We start from the raw sequence: 14,044 nt of genomic DNA on the forward strand, positions 1-14,044 counted from the left end.
AGCCATTTTTTGAACCAGCTACATGGACAGTCATGAACACACACACACACACACACACACACACACACACACACACACACACACAGTTAACAGTAAAATAAATAAATCTAATGTCCAATATGAGTCATCCATTTCTCTTCAGCAACCCAAGAACTGTTATCATGCCTTCTGCAATAAGGGAACCCCACAAATTTCTGTTATTCTTTAAAATCAGGACTGCTAGCTGGGTGGTGGTGGTGCACAGCTTTGATCCCAACATTTGGGAGGCAGAGGCAGGCAGATCTCTATGAGTTCAAGACCAGCCTGGTCTACAGAGTGAGTTCCTGCCTGAACAGGCTCCAAAGCTACACAGAGAAACAGTGCCTTGAGAAAAACAAGATAGGTAGGTAGGTAGGTAGGTAGGTAGATAGATAGACAGACAGACAGATGAAAGAAAAATCAGGGCTGCTGAAATGATCTTTTCCTGGAATTACCGTCTCCCTACTGCATACCACATGTATTAATGGAAGAGCCAGAAGCTTCCTGCAAACCATACAAGGTACATGCCATGCTTTGAATGTGTTTCCACAAATAGTCTCTTTGATTGGCAGAGAAATTATGAAAATTAGGTAGGCCTTCTATTTTCTTGTAATTAGAGTAAGCCCTGTGTGTGTTAGTTTGAATGAGAATGACCCCATAGATTCATATTACTTGCATGCTTAGTCCCCAGCTGAAGAAATGCCTGGAAGGACTAGGAGGTGTGGCCTTATTGGAGATGTATCATTGGGGTTTGAGGTTTCAAAAGTCCACTCCAAAATCATTGTTTGTCTCTGCCTGCTGTCTGTATATCAGGATGTAAAACTCTCAGCCATGGCTTTAGCAACCATGCCTATCTGCTTCCCACCAGGACAATGGACTGACCTTAAACTGTAAGCAAACCCCCACTAAATGATTTCAAGAGTTGCCTTGGTTGTGGTGTCTCTTCACAGCTACAGAACAGTAAGAGGAACAGACTGAAAAGTAGCCCCCAAACTAGCTGTCAAACACATACTATCTGATATGACTGCTCTACTGAAAACCCTAATCTTGCTGAACAAGCTGATTCTGTAACTCATGTAGGAAAGCAAATCACCAAGAAGAACAAAGGTGGTCGTGAAAATAAAGGAACAGGTTGATCATATTAGATGGTACAGATTTAGGATCTATAGTAATGTGGGATAGGATTTTAATTAAACGATGGGAAAATAGAACAGAAAACCCAGTAGAAGAGCACTGTGAATACAGAATTGGATAGATGATAGAGGTGACATTTCAAATTACTGAAGAATGAATTGCTGTTTTATGAACTGAAATGGTTAAAATGTACAAATAAATAAAAAGTAGACTCCTGGTCAAGAAATAGTGGCTCACACCTTTTGTCCTAGACAGACACAGGAGGATCTCTGTGAGTTGAGTCCAGCCTAGTCTAAAGTTCCAGGACAGCCAGAAATATATAGAGACCATGTCTCAAAATAAATTAAATTAAAAAATAGATTCTTCCTGATAACATGCTATAAAACCAACCCTAGATTATTAAATATCTAAATGTAAATCCAAAAACAAGTAAATTGTAGCATGGTAAAAATTAATCTTTATGATCTTTGAGTATATAATAATTTCCCTAAAATCAAAGCACAAGCTACTAAGGTTAAAATTTTTTTCTCAGAACACGCATGCATGTGTCTGTGTGTGTGTGTGTGTGTGTGTGTGTGTGTGTGTGACTAGTGTGTAGATGTGCATATAGAAGCCAGAGGTTGATGTCAGGCATCTTCCTCAATTATTCTATACCTTACACAGTATATACCCTTTTGTCCAACCAGCCCCACTCGAAAAAATGCAATGAGTCACTGGTCTGATTCAAGGCCATCACCAAAACTCCTCTTCAATTTCCTGCTTTTGCCCCAAGTCATGGAGACCCTGTGGCTTTCATTCCTCAGGGCCAGTCCCCTTCACACAAGTCATAAATGGAGTAGATGTCAGGGCCAACCCAAGGCTCAGGATGTGGGTCATGGTGGTGGCCTTTGGGACTGCCCCCCTCAGGAGAAGGGCTAAGGCAGCTCTCCTAGGCCCTTACCATCAGGGCCAGCTCTCCCACATCATTGGTGAGGAGTGGAGCTATCTCTCCCATGAGGGGCATGACCACATAGAAACCATAGTTTCTATGACCCTCTGTGGTAACACAGGTCAAGGACATCAACACCGACCCCCAGCTGCAGCAGAATCACGAAGTCTGACATGGTCCTCAGGGGCAACTTTGGCCTAGACATCACCATGACCCTAGTGGTATCACAGGCCACCCAGATAAGTATGGTACTGGCAGCAACAAGTTCCTCCTACACCAACATGGTCTCAGGTGGCTGAGCAGACCCCGAGCAGTAGCACAGCCCTCTGTGGTAACAGGAGACATAGACATGAGCTCAGACCCTGGTTGCTGCTCAGACACAGACCAAGACTTGGCCCTAGGCAGCTGCCCAGCCTGAAGGATAAAATGGTCCCATGTGGTAGCACAGACCACCCAGATTGGCATGGCCCCAATGGCAGCATGACCCTCAGACACCAACATGGCTACAGGTTATGGCCAAGACCTCAGGCATCCATGTGACCTTTGATGGTACCATGGGCCAGGGAGATCAATACAGACCCAGCTGTGACAAGACCACAGACCCAGACATGGTCTTTGGAAGCAGCTTGAGTAGTAATGGGTGGCAAATACCTTTAATACTCAAATCAAGTTCTAAGAGAGCCAGAGCTATTACACAGAGAAACCCTGTCTGGGTGAGGTGGGGGTAAATGATGGACTTTTGCAGCTTTGAAAATGTTTATATAAAAATGTAGCCAGGCATTGGTGGTGCACGCCTTTAATCCCAGCACTTGGAAGACAGAGGCAGGTGGATCTCTGTGAGCGAGTTTCAGGACAACCAGGGCTGTTAATCAGAGCAAACCTGTGTCTAAAAACCAAAAAAAGAAAGAAAAAGAAAATGCCTCACTGATGAGCCTACAGGTAAATCTGTTTTCTCAATTGAGGTTCCCTCCTCCCAAGTGACTCTAGCTTGGCACAAGTTGACAAAAACAAAAACTAACACCCATGTATACATACATACATACACACACACACACACACACACACACACACACACACACACACACCTTGAAGACCTAAAGAGTTTATAGGATATGCTAACCCAATACATACCAAACAACAGTACAGAAAATTGTAAGAGCTTCTAATAGAGAAATTGTACTTGTCATGTTTCAGTTGTAATGAAGAAATAAAGATGGCTCTAGCTAAACTAAATGAAAAGGTGATGTACTGACAAGATGGTGGTTTGCAATAAGGGAGAAAACAGATGAGGACATATAACTATGAAAGGCATAAAGCAGCAAGCTCCCAAGCCTCAGTGGCAGCGGTTTCCTAACCCTTTCTCCTGGCAGCCAACCACCTTTCAGACCGTCTCATCAGCAATTCCAACCTCTGTGAGAGAGGGTTGTTGGGTTCCATTATGACCAAGAGAATATGGTCAAATTGTAGATGTGGCCATATGACTCCACCTCATACATCAAAGTGTCCTCAGACAAGAAAAATGGGCACAGGTTAGAGACGTGTGAGAGCTGAGACAAAGAACAGGATACGCAGCAGCGCTGCCATTTGTTCAGCCTCCTTCTGAGCCTGTAAGGCTGCTTAATGCTTGACTGAGACAGAAACTCAGATAGTGGAAGTCAGGGCAGTGTAAATGTCCCCACAAGACCATAGTGCTGAACACTTGGTCCCAAGCTGGCAGTGTTGGGGAGCCTTTGGAATAGTAATCAGTCATGGGAGCAGGTCTCGAAGGTTATAGCAGAGCCTGACCCTAATCTAGAGCTCTTTGCTTCCTGGTCCACCGCCCCAAGGTCAGCAGAGCTCTGTCACACTCCTGTCTGCATGGAACTGACCCATATGCCTTCGCCGCCATGATGGACTAGACCCCTAAAACTGCTGTCAGGAATTTGTCACAGCAGTGAGAAAAGTAACTAACACAGTATTGCCTCATATTCACACTGTGTACCTCTCAATGGACACCTTCTAGTCCATATAAAGCTGAAGGCTTCAGTTGTGGGTTTCCAGTAGGATAAATAAAAATCATGTCAAACGATGATTCCTAGTAAGCCCTGGAAGCTAGTCTCAGTCCATTTCACATGAGCTAGATACTGTCAAATATTAGGGATTCTATCTGATAAAAGGAAATATGGTTACAACTTTGCAAATGTTTCCTACTGATAAAAACATAGCCAGCTTTGGTATAGCTTGTGTGATTTACACAAAGGCTCACACTATTCTCTCTACTATGTGTGGTATGCAGTAGGAGAGGCTAGTGCACTTCTGTAAAATTCCATGAAAAGGGCTGCCTCTATTTGCATGGGCTTTCTCATACCACTTCCTCCCAATTGTGTGCTTGCACATTCAAAACTGTGTGTGTGTTGCATGTATGTGTGTTATCTGAGAAGCACTGTGATTCTCTAGTATTCTATCTTTGGTCCGTTACCAACTCCACGACTTCAACTACCACCCATTCCCCTTTAACCAATTCTCAAGAGTTCATATCAATTATTATCCTTAATTATCTAATTTAATGTCCCCAAAACTACTAGCGGATTATGAACTGTCATGTGGGTACTGGGAATCAAATCCGAGGCCCTCTGGAAGGGTAGCCAGTACTCTTTATAGCCGAGCCATCTCTTCAGCTCCTACTAATGAATTCTGAATTCATCATTTTGGTAGAACCACTGAATTTAGTCACCTTATTTGCAAAATGATACTATATCCAGAAAGGCTCCTCCCCCCCCTCTCTCTCTCTTACTTTTTTAATTAAGTAATTTTGTTTGTTTGTTTTGAGACAGGGTTTTTCTGTGTAACAGCCCTAGCTGTCCAACTAGCTCTGTGGACCTAGGTACTCTGTAAAAGGTGTCTTTTCCTTTTTTTCTTAAGATAGGGTCTTAAGTAGTCCAGGCTCAAACTCACTATGGACCTTAAATTTCTCTGTCATCTTGTCCCAACTCCCAAGTGCTATGCCACCATATTCAGGTTCTATACAGTTCTAACGGTAGAACTCAGGGCTTTGTGTACACTAGGCAACCACTCTATGATGGTGCCACACCCCCAGTCCTCTCTACTGCTACTATTATTCATAACTGCCTGAAAACATTGCTTACCCTCACTAATGAAACAGCCACCATATACCTGTTTTTTCTCAAATCACTTCCTCCCAATTGTGTTTTGCATGCCTGCTTTTCAACTCTGTATTCCAAGCAGTATTATGATTTTTAAGTTTAATGACTTTGGTATCTCCTGTTCTAGCTTAAGGACATCTTCTATACACTTTAATCAATGCCATAGCTTCAAAGACTATCCATCCCTTCAAATAACATCTCCTGAATTCTTACCACATGCAGGCATATAATATAAACAGTAAAATGTCAAATGTTTGCTTTAGGGTTTTCCAATTAGGGGGGAAAACGGCTTATTTAAAAAGATTCAAGATCGGGCTGGAGAGATGGCTCAGCCATTAAAGGCTAGGCTCACAACCAAAAAGATTCAAGATCATCACATTTAGGCTAGGGACATGGCTCATTTGGTAGAGTGCTTGACTAAAATGCATGAAACCCTAGTATCATGATGCTTGCTACATTTGATTCCAGCATTTGGGATTTAGAAAGAGGGATCAGAAGTTTAAGGTCATCTTTGACTTCATAGCCACTTTCAGCCTCTTTGAAATGTTCACCTTAAAGAAATGATCAATGATTCAAGAGATAAACATGTTCAAAATGACCTAAACATTACACAATGTACACATGTATACATTTATTATAACATCACATAGACAAAATTTTAGTGTTTTTTTTTCTATCAATTGATTTAAAAACAAACCCGAACACAAAACAATTATTCCAATGCTTTAAGATCTTACAGTGAATGTACACCATTTCTATAATCAAGGATAACAAATTTTTAAAAAAAGAAAAACAGCTTCAACTTCATTAAGGATCATGAAAATACCATTAAAATAACAAATATAAAATAAAATTTCTGAGATTAAGCAGGTCAAAAGCAAAGGGTTTCTTAACATTCACAAATCACAAATTATAAAAACTATTCAGGAGGCAAGTGATTTGTGGCCACAAACCAAACCGTTTATTTAATCCAGTAAGGCACAACCATTCTGCATGCAAACACTGCCTCTACCCATCCCTCTCAATTGCCCATTCTACCAATAAACACTGCTTCTTTCAATAACTGAATGAGCAATTAGCTCCCTTGCTTAGAGAATGACAAGCTTCTAGTGTACCTGAGCATACCTAACAAATTGGCAGGTCTGTCCTCCCTAAACACCCATTTGAAATACTATCTTAGGAACCAAATGGTTTATAATTTCTTAAGAATTCTTCTTCTCCTCCCACCCCCTTGTTTGTTTTGCTTTTTTTCAAACCAGGGTTTCTCTGTGTAGTCCTGGCTGTCCTGGAACTCACTATGTAGACCAAGCTGGCCTCGAATCACATAGATCATCACTGCCTGGTCATACTGGTTTTTTTTTTTTTTTTTTTTAAGCAAAATTTGAATCCAAACTTAAACTTTTATAAAGTTTAAAAAGTTTTATAAAGTTAAAAGTTCGGATAACAAAGTAAATAAATAAATAAAATTCTGATAACAAACACAACTGTGTCATTTGCTAATTAATCAACTGTTAAATCCACAGAAACTAACTAAATCCACAGAAACTAACCCCTGGTGATTAAGATCACTAAACAACGTTATTTTGAAAATTCTCTGCAAACCCTCCATAAATCCTTTAAGAATCCTGTCAATCTTTGGGAATTCCCAGCACCTGGGAGGTGGATGCAAGAGGATAAGAAGTTCAAGGCCAGTCTGAGCTAAAAAGGTCACAGACTCAAAACAAGCAAAACAAACAAAAGAACCACAAAACACAGAGACTGGTTTTAAGAAAATCTTGCAGAGACATAAAGACACCCTGAAGGTTCTTTCCAATTCTAATTTGGCCAGATTGTTCTCAGGCTACAAATAACCCTTTACACTTTCAATAAAGGCCAACAATCCTCCCACTTCTTTAATGGCAGAGAAGAAATGTACTGCATTATTGTTCAACTGCTATGGCTTGTGAAAACGCTCGTCCACAGACATCACTGAACACTAGTAACCTCTGTTTCGCAATACTTCCTTGCCACATTATCTACTTAGAAAACTCAGCCCGGTCCAGGAGTCGCTCTTAACTCAGGCTTTAATCTCTTCAAACATACCCTGTTGAGTGTATACAAATATCAGAAGTAGCTGCTTCCCCTTTAGAGAAGTCTTTAATTTCTCTCCAGGCCATTAAAAAGCAACATTAAGACATTCGAGGAAACAATGTTACATTTCAGCCATGTGACATTTAGTATTTTAGTAAAAGGATGACCCTTATATACCTAGTATCTTACTGTGTTTTTTCACACAGAATTGGCAGGATTTCCCCCCAAGATGCAAGGAAAAACAGGTAGGGGTTAGAGCACATACAATTAACACAACCAACTTCAAAACTACTTAAAGAAATTATCTTCTTCTCATAAACTTAAGAGCTTTTATTCCTCATAAATGTAATACCAGCTTTAAAATTATTTGTGAAAAATAGTTGTCTAGAAAGGATATTGCAGCCATTAGAACATTCTTCCAAATGCCACTGTGACTTGAGTGAAAATGTTCGATAAAACAGGTTAAAAGAGCCAGCCAGATGTAAGATCAGACTTTTTTTTTGGGGGGGGGTTGCTGAGATTTATATAGTCCAGACTGGCTTTGAACACTCCTTCCAGCCTCGGGTCCTTCCCACAAGCTAGGATTACAGGTGTTGGACACCACACCCTGCTACAGTCACAGATTTTTATATTTCATTTTAATAACTTGGAATTTCTTCATCTTAATAGTTGGCAATCTCTGAAGAAATAGCATGCCTACAAATGCTAAATTGCTGAGATTCCAGGAGGTCAGAACTTGACTTACTGTTTAGTCAGAATATCTGACTGAAAGGAACATTCAGACAGAAAGCACCACTAACACATGACTGACTTTGTTTGGGCATTCTTTTTGCTCAACCACTCACCTATTATATCTTGTAGCTCCAACTGTTCCCATTTCCCTGGTACATTCTACACAGCTACAATGTTGTCTCATTAGCCATCTCACACTGCTAGAGAAAACAGCAAGTTCTTCCATGGCTGACCCCCTCTGCTTTTGGAGGCAGGCTCTCTCAACATAGCCCTCAAAACTGTCTTCAAATTCACTATGTAGACCAGGCTGTCCTGAACTCACAGACAGCTACCTGCTTCTGCTTCCTGAGTGATAGGGTTAAAGGCCAATGACTCCAAGCAGGACCCCAAATTGACTTTTATCACAGACTCTCACATACTCATTTTTTTGAAAAGCAATCTTTTGAATCTAAGCACCTCACACATTATTCAAGGGAAGTCTTTTCTTTGTACTTCCATCCTAAGCCTCTGCTTCCCCAGAATCTTAATAACTCAGCATGAGCTGGAGAAAACCCTTCCACATCACAGGGTTAACAGGCCTATCACAGCTACTGATTCAGGGGACAGGTTAGTATCGTTGTCAACACCAAAGCAGGGTGCATCATCCTATCAAAACTGCAATAATCACACTCACTCCAGCTAAGGGTTTAAAAACCATTCTTTCTGATATCTGCACAAGATTTATGAGTGTTAAACTCAAAATCATCACAGCATTCTCTTCCAGCAATGTTAAGTCTTGCATCTATTGAAGAAGCGTGTCTTTAAAAACATGCTTTAGTAGAGGAGTCGGTAGAGATAAATGAAAGACTGGTTTAATAAATATTGTCAAGAAAACCAGGCATGGTGGCATAGGTCATTAATCCCAGCACTTGGGAGGCAGAGGCTGGAGGATCTCTATGAGTTCGAAGCCAGCATTGTCTAAAAAGCAGGACAGCCAGGGCTGTTATACAGAGAAACTACAGGGCTGTTACACAGAGAAACTATGTCTCGAAAAACAAAACTAACCAAACAAACAAAATACTGTCAGGAATTCAGAACTCTGTAATGTATTTTAGAACTGCTTGAACATGGTTGATGATTCAACTTCAATTAATTAGTATAAAGACTCATGACAATTTACCACTAGGTTAAGCAATGCCCTCTATGACAGCTCTATTGTTTGATGAAAAGGGCCACCTAATCTAACATGCATGATGGGATGAGGTCTCACCTATCTCACAAGTGGACAACTTTCAAGACGCCCTAGGGGCTTCCCGACTAAGTCCACAGTTGAAGTTTTCCTGGTAAAGGAAGTTCAGAATACGGTAGGAAGAGGCTGCCTGAGTGTACTTTCACAACCGCACTGCTTAACTTTCTCGGAGTTTCGTCTTCCTTTCGGGGCTGTAAGACTCTACAGGAAGCATGCACTTGAGCAGACCCGAATAGGAACCCAGAAGGTACTGACGGGCTCCGAGGGAGTTACTCTGTTTCCCACTGGGAGCGGCCTGCACCTTTTGCAGGATCGGGACTTGGGAGACGAAGCCCAGCTTCCAGGGGCCGGGAGCTCCGCATAGCTGAGGAGCAGGGCAGACTTGGGGAGTCCCGCGTGCCTGGGGAGCCGGGCAGAACTCGGGAACACGGCACACCTAAGAAGCCAGGTAGACCAGGGGAGTCCTGCCTGGTTGGAAGCCCCTGATCGCTGGGGAGGCGGAAGCCCGCGGGGCTGGGGAGCCGGGTGGAACTGGGGAGCCTCGAATAACTGGGGAAGCAGCGAAACTGGGGAGCCCCACATGGTTAGGGAACCCCACATGGTTGTGGAGTCCCGCGCTGCCCTTGAGTCTCCCTCCCGCTCACGGGGAGGCCCAGTCAACGCCGGGTCCCGGCCGTCAGCGCACCTGAGTCGTGCCCAGCCGCCAGCCGGCCGCTGAGAGCCGTCCGCGCGGATGCCCGTCCGCCCCGGCCCGGCCCGGCCCGGGCTTCGGCTCGCGGGGTCCCGGCCCACCGCCCCGGCCCCGCCCGGCCTCTCGGTCCCGTCGTACCTGGCCGGCAGCCGCGGCGGTGGCGGTGCTGCTCCTCACGTACCCGTTCCTCAGCTCCCCGTTCTTCACGCAGCCGTTCGCCCGCAGCGGGCGGCGGCAGCAGCAGCCTCCGGGTTCCGGCCGCATCGTCCCGGCAGCACCCGGCAGCAGGGCAGGCTCTGGAGGCGGCTGCGGCGCCAACTCCCGCTCCGCACCGCACCCACCTCCCCGAAACCGGAAATGGCTGCAGCGCCGCTGCCAATTCCCGGTCCGGCCGTCACGCGAGGGCGGGGCCAGCGGAGAAGATCAGGCTCGCCGAAGCCGGGCGGCCGGAGGGAGGGAACACGGGGCGAACCCTGATGGCTTCTGACCAATCCAAAGGCGGGATGGGCGGGCCTCATGCTGATTTTCACCAATCAAGAGCGAGATAAAAGGGGCTTGCAGTCGTCAAGGGGGCTTTTCTTCAGAGGCACTCGAGAGCTGGGCACTTGATTGGAGCCCTGGCCAAGTCGTAGGTGAAGCTCTGCTGCCTAATGGTCCAGACTGAGAGGGAGGCGGAGCCCAGAGAAAAGTAGCCAATTAGCGTGTGGAGAAAGAAACAGGGGTTGAGCCCATCTCCAGAGCCGGTTCCTGGTTCTCCGACACAGGTGGTGATTGCCCTCTGTGCCCTTCCTCCCGAGAGGTTCTCGGATTGAATCCAAGCCCAAGACAGGCAGCTCCCTTATTTCATTAGCAAATTCCTCTGTGGGTGTTAATAGAATAGCCTTTTTGAGTGTCTCTCACTGTTCTTCACTGTGCGCTACTCGAATGTCTCGCTTGCGCATCACTTGTTTCTATCTGGGTTTTCCCTATATAATTTCCTCGGAAGACTTTCCTTGAAAGCCAGGAGACCTCATCTATTTCCAGATCTTCGGCTAACCAGAACTGAAACTTGAGGAATTAGCTACTTTAGGAGCCAACTTCTTTTAAAATTCTTCCTGCTTCATAGACTCATTTGCAAGAAATACATTAGTAAAGCATTGGGCACCGGTCAAAATAACTAATGCAAATCAATAGCAAAAAGAAATGGAATTGATCTACATTATAGCACTACAGAGACCTTTAGTAACCCATAAAAAAAATTTAGTGTCATAATTAAGAGTATGACTCAGTCTATGTTTGAATGCTGGCTGCCTCACCTACTAGCTGAGTGACCTCTATGTATCTTCCTCTGCTCGGAGGAGATAATAATAGTTGCCATAAGAGAATCTAATGAGTTAATGCATGTGATGTATTTTGTGTAGGACCTAGCAATTACTAAGTATTCATTAAGTACTGGTTATTATTAATTGCTGAATGCATTTGTGTGAATCCCAACATCACACAAACCCTACTACTCCCCTGGAGCTTTAGAAATGAGTTGGCAACATATTTGTTTTTATTGATTTAGGAGATGACCAGTCTAACAGAAAGGAGAGAGAGTACAAAACTACTTTCCAGTCACATTCTGATCCCAAAATGAACACGAGAATCAAAAAGAACAATATGGGGCCTGGAGAGATGATTCAGTAGCTAAGATCACTTACTCCTCGTACAGAGGACCTGGATTTGGTTCCTAACACCCACATGGTGGCTCAAAACAATCTATTAACTCCAGTGTCAGAGGATCCAAAGCCTTATTCTGATTTTTGAGGGCGCCAGGCACGAACTTGGAGCACATACATACATGCAGGCAAAACACTCAGAAACATAAATCTCACTTTTAAACCTGGGGTTTTTGTTTTTCTTTTAAAGCTCTGTGTACCTTTAAGCCAAGCATGGTAATGCATAGCTATAATGCCAGCACTCATGAAGTAGAGGCAGAAGGATCAGGAGTTCAAGATAATCTGTGACTATGAAACCAGTTCCAGGACAGCCTGGGGTATATGAGTCCCTGTCTTAACATGAGGGGTGGGAGTGACTCAATCAGTGGAAGACTGCCAGGGAAGGAGTTAGGTCCAGATTCTATACATCCAGTTCAAATCCCAGTGCTGGGGACGCAGAGGCGGGAAGATTCCTAGAGTTATCTGACCAGCCAGTCTAACTGAATTGGTGAGCTCCAAGTTCAAAGACTGTCTCAAAAATAAGTTAGAGAGGCTGGGCATTGGTGGTACACATCTTTAATCCCAGTACTTGGGAGGCAGAGGCAGGCAGATCTTTGTGAATTCGAGGCCAGCCTGGTCTACAGAGCAAGTCCGACAGGCTCCAAAAACAGAGGAACCCTGTCTCAAACAAAACAAAACAAAATAAAAAAGATATGCAATTAGATAGACCTTGAAGGGTGGGTGGGACTTAACACTGGCTCTGAATGTACAGGGGAGTGTGATCTGGAGGGAAGGACCCATGGCAGGACATGTACAAAGCTGGGCGCAGCAGAGCCTGGCCTGGATCCTGGGAAGATCCTGTCCCTTCCTCCTGATGACAGGACACTGCCACCTCCTTATCTTGTTCTGCCACTTACTCACCACTTGTGGCCTTAAAAGGGTCACACACACACACACACACACACACACACACACACACACACACACACAGTCCTGATTTCCTCACTCACCATTTGAGGTTAATTCCTGTACTTCTTCCCTTGCTAGACTGTTGTGTGCATCCATGATATAATACACAAAGGATCTGATTACTCAATAGGTTATTGCTAAATCACCAAAAAAAAAAAAAAAAAAAAAAAAAAAAGGTTATCTTCGTAGGAAACACCCTGGGCTCCACAAATGCAGAAAAATAGTCCCTTCCAGATGCATAAGCTATCTCCTTCTCCTCATTTATAGAACTTATATGCAAAGTCTCATGCTAGGTACCAGAATACAATTCTCTTTGTCTTCCAAGATAGCTCAAGCCACTTCAACTGTGATGCTTTTCTTGGAGTTCATCATCCCTATAAAATTAGACACATGGCTTTGGAATTCTCTGAGAGGGAGTGATTACAAACAAGAACTCTGTTGTCAAATACAGGAGAACTGAAGATCCAGCTCCAACACTAACAAACCTTGTGACTTAGCAATTCCTACATGACTCAATTCCTATGTGTGTAAAATAGAGTATATGTGCTTCATTGAGCTGAGAAAATTAACTTCTGACCCAGGGAATTCAACATCTTCTTTTGCTTCCAAGGGCACCTGCATGTGCATGGTGTGTACACATGCTCAAACACACACACACACACCAAAATAAAAATGAATTTTAAAAAGGAATTTTATTTTGTAAATAAAATTGTAAGATTTAGGGATGGGAAGATTGCTAATACAGGAAGATTCGAGTTTACTGATACTGTGCATATAGCTCATCTGTTGTTTTTAATAGCCTTGCTTGAGATGTCTTTAGGAAAACCTTCATTATTTCTATAGGCAATTCCATCTTGACTGCCCAACAAGAAAAACAAATTAGGTTCCAGAGCAAGGGTTATTCCTGCCTCCCGCCACTCCCCCGCCCCTTTCATGTCTCTTAATTTTCCATGTTTTTCTATCATGCCTCATCATTGAGATCACAAAAGACTCACAGGAAAGAATCTTTTAGAAGTCAGCCACTTCTGTCTAAATAAAAAAAAACACAAGCATGGACAGCTCATAGCTAGGATGGAATCTGTTTTTTGTTTTTGTTGTTGTTGTTGTTTTGTTTTTGTTTTTCAAGACAGGGTTTCTCTGGCTTTGGAGGCTGTCCTGGAAGTAGCTCTGTAGACCAGGCTGGCCTCAAACTCACAGAGATCCACCTGCCTCTGCATCCTGAGGCTAGGACATTTAAGAGCTTATTTAGCACCCGCTTTCCAAGTCTTCCATGCTTCATTCATTCATCTCCCCGTTTGGCCATTCATTCAATAAATATTGCTTTGCTAGTTGTTGTATTAGGTATCACAATGATAGGAAGAAGAGCAAGACTCTGTCCTCAGTGAACTTTTAGGGTGTACATGTCTGTGCTGGTGTACATGTGTATAACTTAGGGTGTCATCCTCAGGAACA

General features: G+C 43.5%; 1 protein-coding gene across 1 annotated transcript in view; it reads right to left on the reverse strand.

Annotated features, from left to right (window-relative positions):
* Sptlc2 (serine palmitoyltransferase long chain base subunit 2) overlaps positions 1 to 10,309 on the reverse strand; it is a 69,544-nt gene extending 59,235 nt beyond the window's left edge. The window contains exon 1 of the mRNA XM_051196112.1: positions 10,083 to 10,309. Coding sequence (XP_051052069.1) covers positions 10,083 to 10,208 — 126 coding nt within the window. The 5' untranslated portion in view covers positions 10,209 to 10,309. The remainder of the gene's footprint in view (positions 1 to 10,082) is intronic.
* Positions 10,310 to 14,044: the final 3,735 nt, after the last annotated feature.

Source organism: Phodopus roborovskii, unplaced genomic scaffold (genome assembly GCF_943737965.1).
Source record: "Phodopus roborovskii unplaced genomic scaffold, PHOROB, whole genome shotgun sequence".
NCBI lineage: Eukaryota > Metazoa > Chordata > Mammalia > Rodentia > Cricetidae > Phodopus > Phodopus roborovskii.